The sequence below is a fragment of the Podarcis liolepis genome (assembly GCF_965112155.1).
Source record: "Podarcis liolepis genome assembly, chromosome: 1".
NCBI classification, from domain to species: Eukaryota; Metazoa; Chordata; class Lepidosauria; order Squamata; family Lacertidae; genus Podarcis; species Podarcis liolepis.
Window position 1 is genome coordinate 92,080,929 of NC_139554.1, and position 19,621 is coordinate 92,100,549.

The 19,621-nt window shown below is 38.3% G+C and overlaps 1 protein-coding gene and 1 long non-coding RNA gene across 2 annotated transcripts in view; one reads left to right on the forward strand and one right to left on the reverse strand.

The window, feature by feature from the left end:
• On the forward strand, positions 1–11,473 carry LOC310701243. Its single transcript, XR_014522955.1, has 3 exons — positions 1–280; positions 2,545–10,570; positions 10,696–11,473. It is a non-coding gene; the product is annotated as an uncharacterized lncRNA (long non-coding RNA).
• Positions 3,415–19,621, reverse strand: part of HACD2 (3-hydroxyacyl-CoA dehydratase 2) — a 25,451-nt gene continuing 9,244 nt past the window's right edge. Inside the window, exons 4-7 of the mRNA XM_083491419.1 lie at positions 17,340–17,428; positions 14,230–14,351; positions 11,785–11,963; positions 3,415–10,265 (exon numbers count right to left, since the gene is read on the reverse strand). Of these exons, the coding sequence (XP_083347545.1) occupies positions 10,183–10,265; positions 11,785–11,963; positions 14,230–14,351; positions 17,340–17,428 (473 nt within the window). The 3' untranslated portion in view covers positions 3,415–10,182. The remainder of the gene's footprint in view (positions 10,266–11,784; positions 11,964–14,229; positions 14,352–17,339; positions 17,429–19,621) is intronic.

A 19,621-nucleotide genomic window follows, 5' to 3' on the forward strand; every position in this document is an offset into this window, starting at 1 on the left:
AGAGTATAAAGTTTGAGGCCTTGGGCTTATGCTCCCATTTAAGGTCTGTTTAGCAGAACCTGCTTGGTGAAAGAAAAATACGATGATTGCTTTTAATGTTTTTAGACAAGGCTTGGATAAGATAAATTAATTCTGATTTGTCTGGGAGACAACACACTGAATGGTTGGAGGTTCTGGACAGTTAACTGTCAATCAGATGATTTTCAGTGAGGAATGTCAATTGGGAAAGGCAGTGTGGGAAGACAGCTGAAGAGGGAAGTGAGAGGCAGAGAAAACTGAGGTGAACATGGATTATGGAGGCCTGAGTTTTAAGCTCATTATCACAAGTGTTTAGGCTAAAATGCTGCCTTGTATAATGGTCCTATCTGAAGATTACTACACAAGTACTGTTGTTTTTTTAAAGTCAGCTAAACTGTCCAAGCTCCCAGAAGTAAACATGGATGAAATTTTGGGTCAGTCAGAAGTGTATTATACCAAGTAGCCGGACCAGTGTGTGAGGGAATTTAGCTTGGGAGGTTTAAGGAATTTGGCCTGAGGTAAAAGCCACTTACCGGGACGCGGGTGGCGCTGTGGGTAAAAGCCTCAGCGCCTAGGGCTTGCCGATCGAAAGGTTGGCGGTTCGAATCCCCACGGCGGGGTGCACTCCCGTTGTTCGGTCCCAGGGCCTGCCAACCTAGCAGTTTGAAAGCACCCCCGGGTGCAAATAGATAAATAGGGACCGCTTACTAGTGGGAAGGTAAACGGCGTTTCCGTGTGCGGCTCTGGCTCGCCAGAGCAGCAATGTCACGCTGGCCACGTGACCCAGAAAGTGTCTCCGGACAGCGCTGGCCCCCGGCCTCTTAAGTGAGATGGGCGCACAACCCTAGAGTCTGTCAAGACTGGCCCGTACGGGCAGGGGTACCTTTACCTTTACCTTTAAAAGCCACTTAGATGGTATAGTCAGCTACATTTAAAAACATTAAAGACTCCAATGTAAATATCAGTATTCTCTTATGTACATAATTTCCATTAAATAATTATGCTTAATCTTTCATCCTTTCTCCAATGTTTGTGCCTATCACACATCTGGACCTATTATACCAAACTACAAGGCTTTAAAGGTATTCTAAGAGAATGGTGGCAATGGAAATGGGTCACATTGTCACTGAGGAAGGCAAGGAGTTTCATAACAAAAAAATTGATACAGTAAACTAAGAAGTGTCAGCTAATAAGAAATGCCATCATCCTAATTAGTAGTATTGTCAGCATTCTAATAAATAGCACTTTTCATTTCCTGCCCCTTCCACAAAAGTTAACCAAACACCTGGAAGAGAGAGAGTAGTGAAGTGTTAAAAGTGTCAGACCAGGTATGAGGAAATCCAGGTTAAAATCCAGACCAGTGTAGGAATCTACCTGTTTCCCCTTTCCCTCCCACAGTCTGCATGGCTGCAGATGTAGCAGAGGCCCCATCACTCCATTCCACATAGTGACAGTGGTTAGGATTGTATCCTAAGACATTGCTGCAGCACCTAGAGAGGATATACATTTTGCAAAGTAAAACCACAGTAAATGTGGCTTTAGCTATTTGTCTCTTTTATTTATACCAATTAAGTTCTTGCATCAGCTGTTTAAGCATACATGGAATGTTCTCATGTTTATATTACTATCTTTAACATGCTGACCAATTAAAATATGACCAATTAATCAGGCAGCAATTTTATAATGTATTATATTTTACTACTTTTAAAAATTACATTTCACAAGGGAAAATGACTTTTCCAAGACAATGCCTCCTACAACACATGCATGAATCACCTAAAAAGCAAAGAAAATGTACTTTCTGCTTCAGAACGATTGTCTTATCTGCAAATTTAATTGATTAACAGAGTAGTGGGGAACAGGACGGGAATGGGAAGAAACAAAGTATAGGATCTGAAGGTGTACAGTGAGTCATGGGGCAGAAAAAAAGAGAGCAGTGATATATTTCCTTTCTTCTTCCACCCCCTTCTCCAGGTCTTTCTTTTTACAATTTCCTATCATTGGAAATGAGTTGTTAGGGTTTTTTCATTTCTATATATAAAACAGATTATAAACTGCCTCTCACATAAATATCAGGGTGGTGTATAACAAAATTTCCAGAAGAATAAAATCCCATAAAAATACAGAATAATTGCAAGAATCACTGGCTCATCTTAAAAAGTTTAAACCACTGAATATGCCTGTTAACACAAACAAAAAATCTTATAGAGATTTCTGAAGGTTGGCAGAGAGGATACTTGCCAAATCTGTCATGGAAGAGCATTTCACAGCATGGGAGAATGGGCACACTTGGCCCGATCTGCCCCTGGCACACCCCGTTTTTGTCTCTAGCCATGTTGCAGCAGTTGAAGGGAAGGAATATACTACCAACATTTGGGAGTGAACAGTTGGTCAGGTGTAACTGAGTCTGCCTCGTCTGCATGAAAAATATAAGAGTCTCTATCTGTGTAATATTTATGATGATTTTAGAAGATTATATTCATGGAAAATGCATGCAGTTTCTTGTTTTTTTTTCTGACATCACAGAACCCAGCCTAGTGTACTTGTGGTTCTCAAGTGGCCTCTCATTCAGGCATGGATGAAAACCAGACCAGCTAGGCTTTGGCAACGTGGTAGCCTCATGCATGTGCAGACCATACCCAGATTTTGCAGCTGATTCCTTTTTGCTGCGTAAGAAGTGGCAACCCTTCTTAAGGGTGGATATCTCCTAATTTCAAGAATTTGACTATATCATGGGAACAATCATTGTCAGAAAAGAGGAGGTGGCAACAGTTAGGGGTTGTGGAGATACAGAATACTTAATAAAACATCACATGCAAGACAAACCACCTGCCAAAAACCAAACAGACCCTAAGGAGCTTCCACACCAGCAGAGACTGCAGATGAATAAGTTTTTTTATACTAAAAGATAGTCCACGGTAGGGTGAAAACTGGGTTAAATGGCAAAAAGTATAGGCTGCTCATTTGATAATAGTAATCATGTGGATACTGTACAAAACCTCCATTCATGAGTAGCACCAAGTCCCCAATAAACTGCTGTGTAGAAGTGCCTTATTTTTATCTAAGCATTTTGACACATATAGCTTTTATTTGGAGGCTAAAAGCAGCCACTTCTACAAATAAGCGGAATCATCACCATCGTACACCAAGAAGAGCACAGGGTAAACATCCTAGCTTCAGTTTGCTTACTAGGATGAATAATTTCTATTACAAACTATAAGGCCTTTGAAGTACTGGTTTCAACATTTCACATGAGGACCCCACAACTGACAAAACGACATAAATACTCTGCCTTTAATGGATGTAGAAAATTATTACCATACCACATCTTTAGTCTGAGTATTCATAATATTTTAGACTACAGTGCTTAAATATCAAGTGCCAGTACTCCATGTGTAGGAAGACACAACTAATTTATTTCATAATGCAATAGTTGGGGGGAGGGGAGGCTGCACAAATACAATATACATAGAAACCATTTCTCTACATATAAGGTAGGAATATCTTTTAAACATGCATAAAAAGTTCTCTCAGAGCCCCCAGTAATATTAAATTTCAAAACACGTGAAAACATGAACATTGTAAATTACTTATAAAATAACAATAGTATTTCTTACAACATAGAAAAAGTACAAAAGATTACGTTTTATCAAATTCCACAAGATGACAATGCATAAAAACCCAGTAATGTATCAATGAATTATCTGAAACTTAACAATAACTTTGTAAACTGACCCACACAAATGCCAACCTCTTTTGTGAAATGAAATTATTTAATAGAAGTATGTGCCATATGTGCAATTTATTTTGCAACAGGATTTCTCAAGAATTTTTTATCTTGTGGTAAGGAATACTGTAGTCTCTTCAAATGTAATTCCAGACTTCGAAGGAACTAAAAGTTAACACATAAAAGCTACTAGATACCTTGTTTAAGTAGATATTATGTACATCACACAGACCACCATGGTGTGAGCAAATATGCTGTGGTTTTGCCATACATGCATAAGAGAAATTTATAACAACAATGTGAGGAATTTTCTGTGCTGTATAAAAAAAGGCTGACACCCCCTCCACACACAGCTCCATGAACAACTTGGTAAAGTACATCTGAAAATATATACTTCAAAGTTAAGTGTTCATTTCTAATCAAAGGGGGGCAGGGAATCTTGAACTTGCATTATGAACGAAGTAATAAGTGTATTAAAATGTCAATACTTCTGTCCTAATTCACATTCTAAAGATTGTCTTTATAGGAATTAAGAATAAGGCAAGTAATCTTAATAGTTACATTGTCAACTCAGATAAACATTATGCAGACTTTCAGACTAGAGACAAAACTCACTTTAGGGACTGTTCATGTTATGCTTCCTTTCTTTTTTAAAGGGAGCTTATTTACAGAAGTGGATCTATTAATTACCATGGATTTTTATCTTCAGAGAAACATACAGTACACGGAATACAGATAACCTAAATAAGCCATTTGTAAGGTAGTCTCAGAATCACACTGATCATGCCCTAGGCACTCTACAACGATTTGACATGCCTATAGAGACCTAAGTCCACCAGCTTGCCTTTTCAATCAATGAGCTGGGGAACAATCCACGTGCACAAGAAAATCAGCAGTGCACACACATGGCATTCACTGACCCACGAGTTATCATTGTTTGCTCAGCCTGATTGAGAGGCTGTAGTGCAACAGCAGCAATTTCAGTTCTATTTTGTTTACTACACTGCTCTACCTTCTGTGATAGTCTAAGGCACTGGAAAACTATTTTTGACTTAGCACGTAAATAATTCAAGTCCTGGTAACAAGTCTGAGTTGGAAACCTAAGTACACCTTGTAGTCATTTAACAAATGTTTTCCTCCTTAACCCTTTCACAAAAAGTTCATTAATTTTCTCCCCTTGCTGCTTCCCCCTGCCCCCTCATCCAATCTGTGAAAAAACTGGTAACTGCATGTTTTCATCCTAAAGTGGAAAGGGAAATTGAGGGGAGCAATTCTTAGTCGCAAAATAGTCTGCAAGGCATAGGTTAAATGCTGTCTTCCCGCATACTATTCCCGTTCCAATTGCCTCCTGAGGATGCTTTTAATTAAAAATACTCATCAGAACGTTACATGCATTTTGAGAAGGCAGCTTTAGAATAAAGCAGGAGTAATTTGCTGATTCTTCAGTAACATTCTGTAAAAACTCAGCTACAAACCGTATCAGCTGGCAGCATCTATCCATGAATTACTGGAACACATGTGCAACAACCCAGGCAGGTGGACCTGGTGCACAGAAACTGCAAATGCCACCTCATAAACAGTAGAGGTCTAATAATTCTACTCTTCAATTTATTGGTCTCATCTTAGAGATCCCACTTCCTTTTTAGTACTGCTTCTGGTTAATTTTCATATTTGACTGCTGGTACAAGTTTTCCATTGATTAGTCATTTGTTTTCCATTTAACTGGCTGGGTATACCCCCTTTTTTCTATTCATCTATTTGTGCCAGGATTAATGTGAAAAGTCTGTGAGAATAGTCCAGTGAGAAGCCCAACCAATAGATGTCAGAAAATGAGTGTTGCAATTCCTTCCCCTTATGCAGAGGAGCCTTCCACAGCAGTACCTTGAGGAAGTGAGTTTGACAGCTAACGGTAAGAACTGGAGGACTGTATAATATGTACTCCACAAATAAACTTCTAATTTGAAATTGATTGTCCACCATTTTAGAGTGAGCTTGATACGACCAATTCTAGCTCAGAACTCTCTCTGCCACAGTGCCAGTTCTGAATGTACCAGTATGGAAAGAGTATGGCTTAAATATCCCATCCTGAGTCAGTGAAGCAGTCGGCAGCAGTAACTGGGCTTCGCCCACAACATAGTTTCAAAAGGGGCATGTCTGATTGTTTTAGCAGCAACTAGTTGTCCTAGAAGCCTAGTTTTCCACTATCTTTTACAAATAATCTTGGCCCATAGTATGTTGTGTAAATTATTAAAGCTTACAGAGAACTTTAAATTTCATTTAAACATTATTTAAATGTCAGGTTATTTATCTATTAGATTTCTCACCCTATGGCCACTTTCACTTCAAAGGGCCAATTCTATCTCAAATTCTCAGGATAAAGCTTGTTGAATTCTCTAGCTTTTACGACATCTGCAAGCTATCAAAAAGCTATATTGCCTCAAGCATCTCTCTCTCCCTACACCCACGTATCAGAATCTACATCCAGCCGCATCAACTTTTCTGGCCTTCACAAATTGTCTGGAGGTTGTGCTCAAACTCTTCCCAATTCACAGTGTTGCTAATGAGTGGCGTAAAAAGGTATCAGATTAACTCTTCTACAATTAAGGTGTATCACAGAGGAAAGGCCACGCTAAGGATAGGAAATTGAACAGGCTGAGTGAAGTAAATACCAAGTGAGCAATCCATTTTGGGAGGGGAAGTAATAGATATTAAAATACAAAACTGTTACAAGTACACATCAAGCTGACTAGCAAGGCCTTGGGTATAGCAACAGGTAAACCTAACTGAGCAATGTTTCACCTTCCTGTTTTACAGAAATATGACGACCAAAAGGTTACAGCAGAGAAAAGTTCTTTTTCCATGGCTTCATCACACAGCACTGCTGTAATATTTATATATTTAAATATATAAATTGGGCTGAATGCACAGTTTCTTACTATCTGCTCTTCAGCCATGATTGTGTCTAGGTAAATGATTGCACAGAAAGTATTATTGGGAACTAGGCCTTTAAATGTTACAAGAGTACTGTAGGTGCAGGATGAAGCTGTGGTGATGTGGCAATATAGAAAATGTCTCATTCACACATTTAATAACAGCCAACATTTTATGAAAAAAGATATACTGAGGATTTTTAAGGGTAAAAAGATGTGTAAGTTGGGACTGGTCATGTGAACCGGATGGCAATTCTTGTGCTTTACTAGACATAGGTTGTTGTGTGTGATAGTAACAATAAGCCTCAAAAGCAGAGTTTTACCAGTAGAAGATCAAATGGCCTTTGTATCTTGGGAAAGCACAGAAAAACTGGGACACAGCAGACTATTGACAGAATGAAGTGGAATGGAAAAGTAACGGCTACAGAGCCAAAAGTTTTAAGAGGCTCTGGTCAAATGAGTGCTTGAAAAGGAACGCGTGCCCAGAACCCTCCAAGAATATAGAATTTGGACCAGCATAAATTAATAACAAAGAGCTATGCAACTTGGGGCAGAACTTCACATAAATGCCAAAAAAGTATGTCTTATCAAGCTATAGTCAGATTTATTTTAAAAATTATAACCTATGTTATGGTCCCCGAGAGGCTTTCAAAGCAGCTTACAAAATATGCTCACAACTGATTCTACACAAATTCACAAATATTTAACTGGACAAAGGACTACTGCAGTGACCTGAGAAACTGTTTCACCTGGAAACTGTTTCACCTGGAAGAAAGTTAAGGTAAAGGGACCCCTGACCATTAGGTCCAGTCGTGGCCGACTCTGGGGTTGCCAGCATGTGGCCAGCATGACTAAGCCACTTCTAGCGAACCAGAGCAGTGCACGGAAACACCGTTTAGCTTCCCACCAGAGCGGTACCTATTTATCTACTTGCACTTTGACGTGCTTTCAAACTGCTAGGTTGGCAGGAGCTGGGACCAAGCAACGGGAGCTCACCCCATCGCGGGGATTCAAACCACCGACCTTCTGATTGGCAAGTCCTGGGCTCTGTGGTTTAACCCACAGTGCCACCCGCGCCCTTGGAAGAAAGTTAGGATACAGTTAAATTTGTGCATGTGATAACAGTGTGCATTCAGCCACATGACTGTGATAGTGAGTATATGTGTTTGGGAGGCAGGACAGACTTCAGATGTGAATCACAAATAAATGAAATTTGTTGCCACAGACAATGTAAAGCAGCCCTTAAGTGCTGCAGCAAAGGTTAGAAGCTGATTTTGGCAGAACTAAGTTGTACTGATGGACATTACTTGACCAGAAGCAGCATCTGGCTAGTGGTAAAGAACTCTGTAGTTTGTTTCGATTCCCTCCCTGCCAGGAAGATGAATGCTGAGCACAAGCAAGAGACAACCACTCTCTGTGTACCTAAAGCCCTTATAATTACAGGAGCGTTGCTGCTTTGTCCTGCTGGGCTCCTATAATGCAGATATATCATAGCTTTTACCTTTTCCTAGGATACCATATGCAAAGTTACCTACATGGGGAACATTAAGATTCTTTTCCCAATTATACTTGCAAGGCTCATACTCAACCTGCAACCATCATAGCCTAGAATGGTAGTGTTCTGTGGGAAAATTCATATAAGGGCATGTACAATAAACGGGTTAATGTGAAACCCTTGTTCTCCCTCAAAACTATATCATGGTGGTGTACTCACACTTTCTCTACAATGTAAGCTCTAACCATTGACTATAAGCTGCTGCTTAATGCCAAACTGTTATAGATTTTACAATGAGAAACCTTTTTTTTTTTTTAAAAAAAAAAAGCCAGGCAGCACCCATGGGTTTCAAACTGCTGTGGGCAATTGCAGGATCCAAGCTACGTGTTGGTCGATGGAACCAGTGGGCTGAGCTGGTTCATGAGAAACCTCTTTTAACAACACAATGGCAGTGGATATCAGAATGGAAGGAAATAACAGAGCTGACTGCAAGAGGAGTGCATCTTAACTCAAGATGATTAACAGGAATGCCAAAGTAGTGAAATGAGTCAATTCTCTTTTTTTGTCTTTCTAAACGCAGCAGAACAAAAGCATGTGATAGTGTGATGTGAAATGAATTGGACATTGAATGAATGTGAAAAATCCTGGATACCACTCAGTTATAGGATAGGAATAAAGTTAAATAGTGAATATCTAAGTTAGACCATAACAGTTTCTATGATTCACTCTGCAGGAAGCATGAACAACTTTGATGCACTGATATTCTTCATAGGATCCCAAAGACACAACAATAAAATGATGAATCATTTATTTTCTTTTGGTACCAGCTGAGCTAAAGGTTAAAGTTTAGCTATCTTTAAAGAGAAGGAATCCTAGGTCATTTTAAGAATTGGTGAATTTTTTAATGTTTTTCCAGTATAACTGGGAAACAAGAAGTGCATAAAGAACAAGCTGTATTTTGTCCCAGTGTGTTCAAGTTATTTAATAAAAAATGTTCACCTGGTTCCATTATAAAAAAGCCATTCTCTAAATAAGCTTTGAAGTAAGCTGAATTTACTAGCATTAAAATCACTTTTCGGACACAAAATTAATGATGCTTTTGAAAACATTTAAAACTTTAAAAACAAGCTCATTTTAAGAAAAGGCTTTTTAGATAACTTGTCAAGATGCTGAAAATATATCTGCTTATGCTTGCCAAATGCTACTTGATGTATTTGGACAGCTAATTCAAAGCCATAAAAAGTTCTCAAGTAGCATCCAGGTCAATTACAAATTAGTTATATTTTGAGTATTTCAATAAAACTGGGCCTTCATTTTCAAGAAAACAAGTAAAAAGAGCATTCAAGAACAGCAGGAAAACATCCCAGCTTGAGGTAATAAGATTAAGTTGCACCTATAGAACAATGCTCTTGTGCAACACTGCACTATTTTTAAGGCCCCACTCTCGAGGGAAAAAATCAGTTGTGCAAGTACAATGAGTTACTGCTGCAATCATTGTAATGCAGCTCTCTCTCTAAGTTTGTGCCCTGAATTGCTAGGATTATCACCTCATCCAGACCTAGAGTCAGAAAAGTCTTTTGTGGGACTTCATTAGTCTGCCCTTGGCAGTTCTAGAAAACTGTCAAAAGCATTCTATTTACAACAATACATGTAAGTATCTAGCATGCAATTTTTAAAAAAGGAATAAAGGAATCCTAATTCAGGCACCACAATTATTGTTATCACTCATACCATCAATATAAGGACATTATAATGCAAGTTTTTAATAAATAAATTAAAAGGTAAAATAAAAGAATAAGTGTTTCACTGATTTGGTAAGATACATGCCAAAAATGCAGTTTCACAGAGCAATGTTTTAAAAATTAAAAATTAAAATAAATATCAGTGTGGAAAGATATCCTTAGTAGGTTATCAAACTTTTTTGTTTTGAAAACTCATTTTAATACTCTGTATTATTTATAAACATTTGAAACATGTGTATCTATATGCACAGCTGTGAACAAAAGCTGTGATTACTCAGATTTCTTGTGTTCTTCAGGAAGGGAAAGTACTTTTCTTCTCTGATGTATCATATGAAAATACAGCTGAGGGAAGACTGAAAAACAGAAAACAATTATGTAAATAAAAGTTAGTATTTTTTTAACTTACACACAATTTAATATCATGTATTCCAGGGCTTTCACATGTATATCAGTGCCCCCAAAGCCAAACATATACTTCCTGCTCTCTTTTAATGAAGTGGAGGGAACCCCCCCCCCCAAAAAAAATACAAGATTGTTTACTTGTCAACCAAGGGACCATGAAGCCATTTCCCTTCTGTCCATTTTTAATTGCAAGATATAATGTATGAAACATTGTACATGACAATGCTCAACTTAATGGCAAGGTGATTTCTACAAAGTGCTTTGAAAGAGAACGCATACAACATTCCCCCCCCAAAGCCTAGCATAGAACTATGACATATTTTATTTTACTATAAATGCTAAGTATAATTATTGGTGCACCAGTAATAATTAGTATGTAAGTGGTTATTCAAGTAACACTCATTGCTCTACCTTTAGACGCAGTCAGAGTGTCTCTGTTGCCCACTACTTAGCCAGCTAGTCAATTCTATAATATCATATTCATTTGTATACCTCTCTATTCTATACCAGAACTTGGTTAAAACAAAAATATTTTTTACACAAACACAGAAGCTGAGATAGCTCTGTGAAACAAACAGATGCATTAATTTTCTGCTCAAATGACACTGGATCTTGCTGTGAGAAAATATTGATTTGGTAAGATACATGCACAAATACAGCAATGTATCTTTCAGTATCATCTTTCCTTGAAAGCCCAATAAAATTTGCAACTTTCACTGGTCACTCTATGTACCCAATTATTTTTGCAGTTCTATTGCACAATGTGAAGCTTGTGCGCTCAAGCTGACCTTAGGAAACCACTAGAATGAAATGCACGAAAGAGAGCCTCATCTAAGGGCTTTTGTACATTTTGCAATGTGTACATTTGTCATGTGGTCATGACAGTTTTTGAGTTTTAATAGATGATAACTATGATAAAAATATCTGTACAGGCAAATATGCCAGCACGGGATTAAATGAATTTTTCATTTCTATCACAAAAGCTAGGCTTCAAAAACTTGTTATGCTCTATTACATGAAAGAGAAAACAAAGCTAAAACCCAAAGTCTTCTTTCAAAACATGAAAAAAAAGATCAGTTGCAACCAGCACTCTTGAAACAAATATATATTCTCTTTTGCTTTCATCCCCTAATTTGAATATAAGAAGAGGGAGAGAATAGAAAAAGATGGCTATAGGTAAACTAAAGGGAAACAAGAATTCCACAAGTGCCTGAGGGAAATCAGCTTTTAAAACTATTATAACATAGTTCAAAAACTTGCTTTTGTTCTATGCCTCAGTAATGCAGGATCTGTGCATTTAAATTTACTGCTATTTTTCACTGTTGAAAACCCACCTTTTATAATGCTTGCTCATTCTAGAACACTGAAACATGTACAGCTAAAATATGTTTCCAGGCATTTTAAACTGCTTTTAGTCTTAACAGCTACAGATCTCAAGGGTGGAAGCATTTAACTTAGTGCTATACTTACGTGGAATATAAGATAGCATAGTCAAGATCAGGAATGTATAGTAGTCAAAGGAGAAATTGTATTTGTTAGGTAAACTAATTGAAAACAAGTCGGACCGTCTGACATAGGGCAGAGCAGCATATATTGTGAGCAATTCTCCTAAAACTCCCATTGGATACAGTACGAAGAACAACGTGTACCTAAAACAAACAAAAACACAGATATGCAAAGTTACAGGTAGGTAGCCGTGCTGGTCTGCCATAGTCGGAACAAAATTTAAAAATTCCTTCCAGTAGCAACTTAGAGACCAACTAAATTTGTTATTGCTATGAGCTTTTGTGTGTATGCTTCACATGTTCACTCAGAAGTAAGTTCCACTACGTTCAATGCAACTGCAGAGTACATGAGACAAGGAGTATGAAAAGGTTGCTAATACAATGCAACGTAATATTTTCTATATGGCATTATATATATTAGTGCAAATAACAGATGCTGGGGGTCATTCATCAAGAATGGGGCCAGTGTGAAAAGGGAAGGAAATTTAACTATTTCCTCCTGCACTGGAGCCCTGCTATTTCGCACCATGGAAGCTTGTCTCTCATGCCAAATAGTACCTTCAGAGAGAGTGATTTAGAAAACAACTCCACTTTCTATCCCATAGTTTGAAGTTAGTTTGTTTAGACAGGATTCTTTCAAAATTAAACTAAACTACTCTAACTTCACTCAAGCTTATTCTAGCTGCTGCACATAGCAGAAATGCAGTACCTGTTCCTCAGTATATATATCCCAACTCCGATCAGCCCCAACCAGTATATCCAGTGGTCAGAGATTATGAGACCTATAGCCCAACAACATCTGGAGGGTCTCAGGTTCCCCACCCCTGATGTAGCTCAAAACTATAGATGAGCATTATGCAAACCAGTTCTGTAGTCCCTGATTGTCCAAACTAATAAAACTTGAAGGATCACTAGCTTTTGCTTAGTTAGGACTTTTATTCAATAAAGATATATTTTCATTAATTCAACTATATTTCAAGTGTATTCCAAAGTACAAAATATTCTTTTATACAAGAAAATGTTAACAATGTGTAGAACATATGCAAATACTTTTGGTCCTGAACCAAAGTCACACCATTCAAGTTGAAGCTAACTCTTTATTAGCAATAATGCATCTGCACAAACTTGGCAGAGTGTCAAGCCTAATGAGCACAGCAGTTCATCCCCGAAAGGTCTTGCCCCATAGATCAGTTGTTGAGACTGAAAGTCCCCACCTCCCCACAGTTGTCTTAAGTTACCTCTTCTCCACAGCTTTTCCCAAGCAATTAAGAGATTGCACCTACGTGCAGCCAACCTCTCCTCCACCCTTTTCATTACTCTTCTGGTTCTGGGAGATAAAGGTAGAGGGGAACTTGTTGCAGCAGGAGAAGGAGACACCTATGCCTCTTCATCAGCCAGACTCATCTTTGCCTCTTGGCATCCCTCCTCCCCTGCTTCAGCTTCAGCTTCTGCCTCTGATTCTGGACTTAGACTCTCCCAGCTCACTAAGCCCTGCTACCACTTAGCTTCCAACACTTCCTCCCAGTCTTCTCCCTCTGATCACTCACCACTGTCCCACCACCAATCCCTGGGCTCTGAGCCTTCTTCCCTTGGGACTTCCCCAGCTGGTTCATCCCACCATTATCTGCATCCAGCCAGTTCATGACACCAAGTTTGTGAACTTGTATTGCATTGGTAACCTCAAGACTTAATTATTGTAATGCACTTTATTTGCTGCTGCCTTTGGTTCTGGTCCAGAAGCTGCTACTAGTGCAGAATACAGTGGCCAGACTGCTCACAGAAGGAGAATACTAGGAACATGTTACTCTGATGTTAAGACAGCTGCACTGATTGCTGATTTGCTAGTTGGTCAGGTTCAATGTTCTTGTGTTAATTCACAAAGCCCTCAATTACTTGATCCCGAAGTACCTTGAAGACCATCTAATCATTTATACTCCACCTCTATCACTGGGATCTTCTGATGGACATCTGATGGTTCCCTATACCCCTGAGGTTCAGTTGGCCTTCATAAAGGACCAAACCTTTAGTGCAACAGGTCCTGTCCTGTAGAACTCCATAACTAGAGGTTCAGCAGGAGCCACCCCTACCTTCTTTCAGATGTCTTCTGAAATTGTACTGTTTAGACAGGCCTTCATAATGTGCATTTTTGCTTTATTCAACCAGTATTTACAGATGTTTTACACTGTGTTTTATATATATTGATAGATTGGTTTTATTGTATTTTATATGCTGTAAGACTTCTTGATATATTTTATGAAAATGAAGATTATTAATTTTTGAATAAAATAAATATGTCAACATTCTCTTTATTTTCTAGGACTGATATTTCTGTTTTGCAATTATTAGGGAAATATGCCCACTGATGCATAGTTTCTCAGGCTCATAATCATGAAGTGCTTAATGCCCTTACCTGGCCCATTTGATGAAGTAAGGAAGGTGGTTTAATAAGTTGAAAGTATAAAAGGAATAACGGACGATCTCTGTGATTGTCCAGGCAACAACAAAAAGGAGGATGCAGTCTTCATTTTGTACCTATTAAAGAAAAATACAGTTGCTGTAAGTTGAAAATAAATTATAAACTTTCTAAAATGACAAGCTTTTAAATCTACCTTTTCAAACTTTGTAATTCAGGTCCACAGGAAAGCAGAAATATTTATCGGGGGGGGGGAATAATACTCTTCTATGTAATTTGCCTTCTCCTTTGTAATTTCAAGGTTAGAATGCCTGTGCATACACATAAATTAAGTGTTGCTCAGAAATGACACAACATAAAAATCTGAGAAAGTTACCTTAAGTTACTTCATAGTATGATTACGGAGTATATTTTTAAAACCATTTACCATTGGCCTGCTTTTTAAATGAAAAATAAACAAAGGCATAACAGCTGACATAATGTCTAATTTCACCAGAGTTCATGATGTATACAATGTTTCTGTATGAAGGTATAAATATTACATCATTTGGTAATACAAAGTAACTAAGCTTGATGCATCATCCCATGCAAACATAACATTACATACTCGTCACACAAAATCATTTCCTAGAAAACCCTATAGCCAACAATTTCCAACTTCAGAATTACACAGTACCCTGTGCTTCGCAAGCTTCCTATATAAGACTCAAGAGAAACAGGGAGGGGCTGGCTTTGCACCACCCTGGTACTTGCCTGGTCTGCTCTGCCAGCCAGCAAATGTGTGTGCTTTATTATTTCTTAATTGACTGTGTTGGCTGTATTAGCATTCCATGAACAGAATACTTTTCACAGTTTATTCTTCTTGCCAATACAGATTTAGGCAAGAATAAAATAAAGTGCACAGGATATGGTTTTATTTTGACAGTTTTCCTCACTAACTTGTTTTTGATTTCTCAACTATGCTCTAGATCAGGCATCCCCAAACTCGGCCATCATTCCTAGCTAACAGGACCAGTGGTCAGGGATGATGGGAATTGTAGTCCCAAAACATCTGGCAGGCCGAGTTTGGGGATGCCTGCTCTAGATTATTTTCCACTTTTCTCTTAATAAGCATGAGCAGCATTCAGATTGATGCTTAGTGAACTTGCCTGAGATTTCAGATATCAAGTAGCAGAAAGGCTACAACATGCAAAGAAATAGCTAACAACTTGACCATTCCAGGAATAAGAGCAAGCACATTCTTCAAACATTACTGAACTGCCCCATGCAATTACTATTAAATATTAGGAACAAAGAATCCAGAAGGAATAACATGTAAACAACAAAATGCATGTTTCAGATTCCGGAACACCATTTGATTAGGCTTGATCAGAAATAATGTAAGACTTCTTCTTCAAGAAAGAGTTAGATATGTGAGAAAGCAAACAAAACATTAAGAGTTTCTCATTCAAGAACCTAAGAAGAATATGGCAGATTTAACCAAAAAGCACACATTATTCATGCATCCACATATCATCTTACAAAATCCGTAATAGCTGAACTTGTTCAGGGAGCTCAGGTATGTAGGTATTCCTTCAGGGGGAGGGGGGGAAGCAAAAGTTTTTTTGTTTTTTGTTTATTAAGAATGTAGGTAACACTCATCTCACAAGGAAAGGAATGCTAATGTGAACCTGTCAACTAACTCTTCATCTGAGATACTTGGGAACCTGATAGAGTACAATACAGTTTTGACTATTTTTATTGCCAAATTACTCGAACTGTTTTCCAACATGTTAGAAATAATCTGGATTCTATTTGCACATATAAAATGCTGCATATTGGATATTTGGAAAGTATGTTCACTTCCTCTGTCCTACAGTTACACTTCCTTTGAGTCAAGTGGGGCTACAACATGCTGCTTGTACAACAGCAAAAAGCAAACGCCAATCAGGAAAGCGTGGCCTTTAAGTGAGCTGCTGCCAGTTTAACAGTCAGATAGGGATTTGACTCTCAGTGGGAGAGGGACTGTCAAATGGTTCAAAACCTAAACTGTCCACACTGAGTGGGGTTAGCTACACAGTGCAACTCAGTTTTTATTTCCTGGCAGGAAGTTAAATCTTAGAAGGGGCTGAGTGGGTGGATGCTGCTGCTTAGAACTTGATAGCCATTTTAGGTGAAAAGTCTACCTGAGACTTGATTTGTAGGAGACTGCTGCTTAAAAAGTTTCTCTGAAAGGAGTGTGTATTTTAAACCAAGCTGTGTGCCTTATGAAACCACCAAGCGTTAAACTTCCCTAAAGTATAATTAAATAAACATACAGTTTTGTTCCAGAAGTGCTGCCTCACTCTGAATCCTTGGTTGGGGAGAGTGGACACTGGGCAGCTGCCACAAAAATAAAACACCTCGCAGCTGTGAAATTTTAGAAAGCTACCATAAGCAGTTAATCATAGACCTCTACTGTGAAAACAGGGGGAGTTTTATCTGTTAATGCACCCATAATATTGGTCATGCACCTATATTCAGTGAGGGTGTCTCTCACAAATGGATACTTTTTATTTTTTAATAGTGTTTCTATATTAGCCATGTAAATAAAATTACAGGAAGTAACAGCCCAGTTAACCAAAGTGTAGAGATTGACATGAAAGTGGGAACTTTTGATGCACTGTTCCTTTCCAAACAATGAATAGTTAAACCAGACCTACATATATGATTTCAAACTCTTAGAAAACTGTGAATCTTGTTTCACGTATACTAAATAGCTATCTGAAAATGGCAAAGACAGGCAACTTAAACCAAGTTTTAAGTCCAAAGTTTTGAAAAGAAGTTCACTAGTTAATTTGTTTTACATGATTTCCATTTCCATTCCCCACCCACCTGCATGCTTCTTTCCACACTACCTTATCTGCACGGTAGGTGGGAAGATACAACTGCATCAGTGGGCAAGGAGCCAGCACAGATGTTACAATTAAGAGTTCTGGAAACACATCTCACAAAAAAAGCTGATCCTGAGGTGTCCACCAAAAACACACACAGTGGACCCAGTAAAAGGAACAGGAAATATACAAAAGAGTACAAATATTTAGTTCTAGGGAATAAATGGATCTTTTTCTTGCTCTCTTTTAACTTACCTCTTTTACACTATGTGTTACAGCCCATGTCAGAAAAACTCTTGACATCACCTGGAAAGTAGTTAGCACAACAGAAGAGGGAACAATTCCTGAAAAGAAAGTTTATATTGGTCTATATCCTCAGTTTACATAAATATTTATATACCATTATTTCATTAAATATAACAAAATGGTTTACAATGAAAGGACATAAAAACATACAGTAAAAATGATATAAAAGATTAAAATCAGGCGTCAAAGAACCATTGTGGAAAGGTGTATTCTCAACTGCCTACATAGGCCTGGTAGAATATAATAGATTCAACAGGTGTTTAAAAGTTGCAACAGAAGGCACCTGCTGAATCTCTATCTCTGGTATCCAAAAAATCATACTCTATTTCAAGTTGTTTTAAAATGAGCCTTACCCACTCAAGGAATAACCAACAACACTCCTGCTGATGATATCAGTGACTGAGCTGGGATATTAAGGTTCAGGTGATCCCTAGTGCTCTAGAAACCTTCATTTTAATCACGTTCTGAAAATGATTTTTACAATATAACATTGTTAACATGCATTCCATATCTTTAGTGTGAAGGGGCACAGTTCACGTATTTTCTTTAGAAGTTTCAAGTGCCAGATCTTGTAAAACAATAATAAACTATTATATTGTAGGTTTTGTAAGGTTCTCACTTTTTGCATTAGATCTTCTTCTTTTTCTTCCTTTTTTTGAGTACCTGACAAATAAGTACCTGACAAATGTCTCTTGGGAAAGATGTCAGATGTCAAAGAGATAAGCAATTACAGTCATACCTCGGAAGTTGAACAGAATCTGTTCTGGAAGTCTGTTCAACTTCCAAAATGTTCGGAAACCAAGGAAGATCCTGCAACCAATCAGAAGCCGCGGAAGTCGCTTCGGACGTTCAGGTTCCAAAAAACATTCACAAACCGGAATACTCATTTCCAGGTTTGTGGCGTTCGTGAGCCAAAACGTTCGTGTCGCAAGGAGTTCATCAACCAAGGTATGATTGTATATGACTTTTTGCAGACATCTGAAGGCAGTCCTGTTTCAGGAAGCTCTTATAGTCAAATGGGTGGGGTACAAGAAACTTGTTGTTACTACTATTATTATCAAGAGTCCTTGGGTCTCGGTCTGACAGCTCTGTGAGCTCGTTCCAGACTATTAACTTCCAGTTTCAGGTCAAGACACAATATGTTAAACAAGTTAATAATGGAGGGTTTAATGTCCACCTATTTCCTCTATAATTCCATGTACATTCACACATCTTCTCCAGATGTTTCTTTACACTCTGCACTGCCTTTTTAAAAATAGCTTTCTAATCATTTTGTTGTTGACTGACAAGTCTAAAGCTTCAGAGGCTGTTGTTTATTCCAGTCAGTAAGTTTCTGTTTTGGCAGTTCTTCCCAGTCATTCATTAACTCATATTTCAGCCTTTTTCACTGTGTAGCAAGGTCTTTGTTTTTATTTTTTATCTCCTATGTTGGTGCCTAGAGTCTCAAAGGTTAGAGTCTCAAATGCAATTATAGAGGGCCCTATTTGCTGTAAGGGGAGGAAAGTTGTTGCTTTTTCTTTGGGTCTGAAATAACTCATAAGGCTTACTGCCTTACCTCATTGTGCTGATGCCAGCATACCCTCTCAGGGGACTTAGCTTGAAATCCTCATGGTGCTGTTGGGGTCAGTGGTAAGCCTAATTAAGAAGCTGGGATCTGAGAGACCCCAAACATTATGTCCATCTTGTGGGCACCCCTTTTTCTTTTTTAAAAGGGTTAGAAAACCTAAAGGCGAACAGACCTCTTCAGAGTCTGTTTCTTTTTAAACACCCGATATTCGGGACAAACAACAGGGATCAGTGATCTCCATCATGGCTTATTTGTGAGATTCCCAGATGTATCTTTCTGCCTACTGTTGGTGCCAAGAACAGAACAAAATAACCTAAGGCTTGATCCGGCAAGGCATTCCTTGTGTCCTTACAAGAATGGCATTGTTACACATCATTTTTTGCTCAACAACCAAGCCCTGTTTTACTAAGCAGAAATTTCCAAAGATAGTACAGGACAATGACAAATATAGATGGGTGATACAGAGCACTCTGATATGTAGTAACAACCTGTATTACACCCTGAATTTGCAAGTTACTTTGGAGTCATATATTGACACTCTCATTATGCAATTCAAACCTCCCCCACCTTACCCTGATGTTCTACAGAGTGGTCAGGCCATTGCCACATCATCAGGCAGGAGATAGACTGTTGTGGCAGCATGGAGCTGGTACAGTGATTGGGC